The sequence below is a fragment of the Pseudophryne corroboree genome, chromosome 9 (assembly GCF_028390025.1).
Source record: "Pseudophryne corroboree isolate aPseCor3 chromosome 9, aPseCor3.hap2, whole genome shotgun sequence".
In the NCBI taxonomy this organism is placed as follows: domain Eukaryota; kingdom Metazoa; phylum Chordata; class Amphibia; order Anura; family Myobatrachidae; genus Pseudophryne; species Pseudophryne corroboree.
The window spans coordinates 59,827,037-59,831,942 of NC_086452.1; the positions used below are offsets into that span (position 1 = coordinate 59,827,037).

The 4,906-nt window shown below is 46.0% G+C and overlaps 1 protein-coding gene across 1 annotated transcript; it reads right to left on the reverse strand.

The window, feature by feature from the left end:
- Positions 1-536: 536 nt before the first annotated feature.
- LOC134958728 (Y-box-binding protein 2-like) lies at positions 537-4,189 on the reverse strand. Its single transcript, XM_063941478.1, has one exon. The coding sequence runs from the start codon at positions 4,187-4,189 to the stop codon at positions 3,008-3,010; it is 1,182 nt and encodes a 393-aa protein (XP_063797548.1). The 3' UTR covers positions 537-3,007.
- Between the last annotated feature and the right edge of the window lie 717 nt (positions 4,190-4,906).

Consider the following 4,906-nt stretch of genomic DNA (forward strand, 5'->3'; position numbering starts at 1 on the left):
ACACGAGCGCATCGCGCGTCTCTCCTGTGTCCCTCCTGGCTCTCCCCCCGGCCGGTCTAATGAAGGAAGTGCCGTTCGTGAGCCAATCAGAGCTCACGAACAGCACATGCTTCCTTAGATCGGCCGGGGGAGAGCCAGGAGGGACACAGGAGAGACGCGCGATGCGCTCGTGTCCCTCCAACACATAGGGGGGGGGGGCCGGGGGAGCAGGCACCACAGCAGGGAGGGAGAGGAGACCGCAGATTGACATGCGGACGTTCGTCCGCATGTCAATCTGTTCTAAATGCCGGCCGGCGGCTGTGGGCCCTTCAGTGCGGCGGGGCCCCAGTGCAATGCACTGCCTGCCCCGCCAGTAGTTCCGCCCCTGGCCAGGATCCTGAGCTCCGTCTGGATTTTGATGCCAGCATAATGTCTCCATTCGGGATTCTGGCATCGGTATTTCGACCGCTGGGTTCCCGTCTGGTGGCATTGTAACTACATCCCTTCCCAAGTGCCTTATAGTGTTAAAGAATCAACAATCAACGTAAAAAAAAAAAATGGTTGGCATTAGCAGTCGGCTCGGTCAGTTGACCAATAATGATTCATGATACATGAAATGAAAAAATAGGCAAGACATCACGTGTAACGTTTTAACACTGCATATCTAATAAAATACTGTGCTAGTTGGAGTTAGAAGCTACGGCGAGTTCCACAAATACATATACAACTCCAATATTTTTTTTAGATTTTTAGACACCATTTTATTTAACAATGGGGGTCATTCCGAGTTGTTCGCTAGCAGATTTCGGAAGCAGCACAGCGATCAGGCAAAAAATCGGCGCGTCTGCGCATGCGGTGCAATGCGCACGCGCGTCGTACTATTACAACAAACAATGTAGTTTCATAAAAGGTCTAGCGAAGCTTTTCAGTCGCTCTGCTGGCCACAGAGTGATTGACAGGAAGTGGGCGTTTCTGGGTGTCAACTGACCGTTTTCAGGGCGTGTGCAGAAAAACGCAGGCGTGCCAGATAAAAACGCAGGCGTGGCTGGGGAAACGGAGGCATGGCTGGCCGAACGCAGGGCGTGTTCGTGACGTCAAAACAGGAATTGAACAGTCTGAAGTGATCACAAGCTAGGAGTAGGTCTGGAGCTACTCTGAAACTGCACAAAATTATTTTGTAGCCGCTCTGCGATCCCTTCGTTCGCACTTCTGCTAAGCTAAAATACACTCCCAGTGGGAGGCGGCATAGCGTTTGCACGGCTGTTAAAAACTGCTAGCGAGAGAACAACTCGGAATGACCACCAATATCTACAATATAAAATGCAGGTAACAAACATACAGGAGATAAAATATATGAAAGCATATCTTAAAATAAGCTGAAACTGCAATTTCCACATAATACAGAATGGACAAATTGGGGGGATAGAGGCTTTTGAAGGCAGGTTATAGTCACACCCTACAGCACACACTGCACCCCCTATGCCGACCATACCTCCACAACATTGGTCACAACCCCTATATCACTAGTAACACCCCTGCAGCACTGATCACATCCACTACAGTGGCTCACAAATTAGGCCCTTCATAAATTTCAGCTCCAGGCCCATGTGGACCTTAATCTGGCACTGGGCCTACTGTTCTCCTTTGATCCGCTGGCCATGAAATCACCTCTCTCGAGGCCGTATCTTTCAACTGCCCAATTAGAATCTCCACTTGCTGTGGCTCTGATAGTAGGTACAAGCTGAACACAGACTTAATTTTGTTCTTAAAATCTCTCAGACAGTTGCCGTCAGAATCTAGATCATCTCCACTATATGTTGGAAGCCATGGGGCCTCAAAGTAATAGGGCAGGTTAATCCGGTTTATGCTAGCCATAGCTGGACACGTGCTTGATGAATCCCCAACAGCTTGCTGATCAGACAACGTCATGTGTTCAGATCCTGTTCTTAGTGACGCCAAATGTGACACCCGAAAGTAGTATGGGTGCAGGATGGTTGTGGTTCTGCTCAGATTCTCATTGACTGTCTCTAATCTGTAGTCTCACTTACACAGTCTTTACATTTGATACTTTGTAGCTCCTTGCCTGTAACTGCTCCAACTATGCTGTTAAGATGTAGTGGCTGTATAGCGTAAAAATCCTGTAAACTGGGACTTTATCAGTGCTACAGTTGCAGTGTAAGTGATGATACAGGGTGGTGCAAGGTGTTTTATCACAGACCTTTTCTCTGGTACCAGTCACAATGGCCAGTCTCTCTGGCTGCCTCCGAATGGCTGCTGATTTAACCACTGATTTGCTGAGGAGAAGGGTCTTATCCTCAGAGCGCCATTAATTAAGTGTCCATCTCCGGGGCAGGACCGCCTCTGTACTGCCTCAACTCTTAGCAGGTATATGTATCACCACCCAGCTCTCTTGCTGGCCTGCTGCTGCTGCCTCCTGGTCTACTTCCTGGCATGACTACACCTGCTAGGACACGATAGACACCAGGGGTATCACCGGAAACCCCACTGCCAGTTTCAGCACAAACAACCACAGGTCCAGCACCATAGGTCACCGGGGAAACCTTGCAGCGCAGCTCTGCTCCCCTGCACTGAGGACCAACTGCCACTAACTGTCAGTGCAGCCTCTTTTATCTCCTTCTGTCCCATGAGCCTCCACTGCTGCTAGGGACCATGTGATGCTGATACTACCCACTGTCACCAATACAAATTAAGCATGCAGTACAGGACACATTGTACACTATTGCTTTACATAAATACACACAAACTGATGGTACTCTTAGTGGGGTGCCACATACACGTCTGCTAAAATTATGCGTGTCCCCACGCATATTATACTTCCAACTTTTTCATGAACATATCAATTCAACATCTGTATCATAGCATTTACTTTAAATATATTCTTCAATGACAAAATAGATCACAGTTAGTTACAATTACCAGGAAAGTCTAGTCCTTGCTATACTGTAACAGTGGCATAAACATTTCTGTTTGTTACATTTTTCTTATGAACTATCTACAAGTAGTATGATTAATTACAAAATGTATCACCTTTGTTCCTCTTTCCTGACTTGCTCGATGCCTGTTGCAATATTGATGCTACCTCTCTAGAGCTTATCGTGGTATATTTGTAGTCTGAGCGATGCCACTCTGGAAAAAGATATGTCACGGCCTCTTTAACTACACTAGGGGATTTAACTACACTAGAATCAGACTTTGATATACTTGAATCTGGGCAACTGTGTTTAGGGGGTCCCAATCCTTCTGCCTTGGCCGCATGAATCACTTCTTCAGCATCTCTTTCCCGTTCAGCAGCACTTAAACTTGTATGATTGGAATAGGCCATACTGGAATAGAAGTTATCCATTCTAGGTCCACACTGAGCCGGGTCTTCTAGATCATGTTGCATACATCCATTCAATACTGCCACATTTTGGTTGTCTGTTCTTCCTAATAGTTCACTTTTCACTTGACTATCAGGATATAGTTGTATGCATTCATATGGTCTCTTTAAATGGTATGGTGGGTAGCTACTCATCTGATTAGACTGTTGTTGACTTGTACTTTCTGTCACACTTTCCATCTCTTCAGACTCCTCTTCATCTTTGCGGGATTGGTAATTTTGCTGATGTTTACGTGGAAAACCTCTGCGATGTGTATAGAGCCAATAACGCTTGTGATCTGCTGCATATCTGCTGCCTTGAACTGGAACACCGCCAGGACCTGTCACATTGGCAGCTTCCACACCTTTTTCCCCCTTTATCACATCGAATTCAACAATCTCTCCATTTCGCAGGCTGCGGAGGTAGTTTCTGGGTTTGTTCTTCTTAATGACAGTGTAATGTACAAACACATCTTTCTTGGTGTCATCCCGATTTATGAAGCCATAGCCATATCGCAAACTAAACCAAATTACTTTTCCCATAACTTTTCTTGCACTGACTTCAGGCTCTGGTTCTGTAGCTGGTGTGGCAACAATGTCAATTTGATTCTGGACAACAGGATGAAGGTCCACATCTCTGTATTGTACTTCATCGATGCTCCAGTCTGTCCCTCCTCTGCACTTAGCTTGTTGTTGCATGAAATACCGCAATTGCTGGCACATTTCAGTTATTCCATGGGTCAGTTCAGCGACTTGTACTTCTATAGCACTTAATATATCGGTACTTAGGACCTGAGCCCCCTGTACAGCAACGTCTTCTGGTATGTGCATATCTATGATTTCCTGCTTTGTGATCTCTGGATAGGGAATTTCTTGTCTCTGTAATCTCCCTACCACCTTAATGGCAGTTTCTTTGAAGCACAAAAAATTAGCTGTTTGGTAACTGTAACTGAAGTAGGCGTAAATGCACCTTCACAATCTCACTGTGGGACCCCTCTATGAACTGATTAATCAATATTTATCGGTTGGTCGGACTTCTGTTGGATCAATGGCCTGTAGTGCTTGAAGAGCCTTCTGTAGACTGAGTACGAAGTCACGCAGTGTTTCTCCTGGCTGCTGCTTTCTTGCGTAAAAGTTCAATTTAAGCTCAGACAACGTTCTTGTATCAAATATCACAGCTAGTCGGTTCAGGATGAGGCCTACTGTTCTCCTTTGATCCGCTGGCCATGAAATCACCTCTCTCGAGGCCGTATCTTTCAACTGCCCAATTAGAATCTCCACTTGCTGTGGCTCTGATAGTAGGTACAAGCTGAACACAGACTTAATTTTGTTCTTAAAATCTCTCAGACAGTTGCCGTCAGAATCTAGATCATCTCCACTATATGTTGGAAGCCATGGGGCCTCAAAGTAATAGGGCAGGTTAATCCGGTTTATGCTAGCCATAGCTGGACACGTGCTTGATGAATCCCCAACAGCTTGCTGATCAGACAACGTCATGTGTTCAGATCCTGTTCTTAGTGACGCCAAATGTGACACCCGAAAGTAGTA

Excerpts from the sequence above, each read along its gene's own strand:
- LOC134958728 (XM_063941478.1), bottom strand. The coding sequence starts at position 4,189 with ATGCACATACCAGAAGACGTTGCTGTACAGGGGGCTCAGGTCCTAAGT.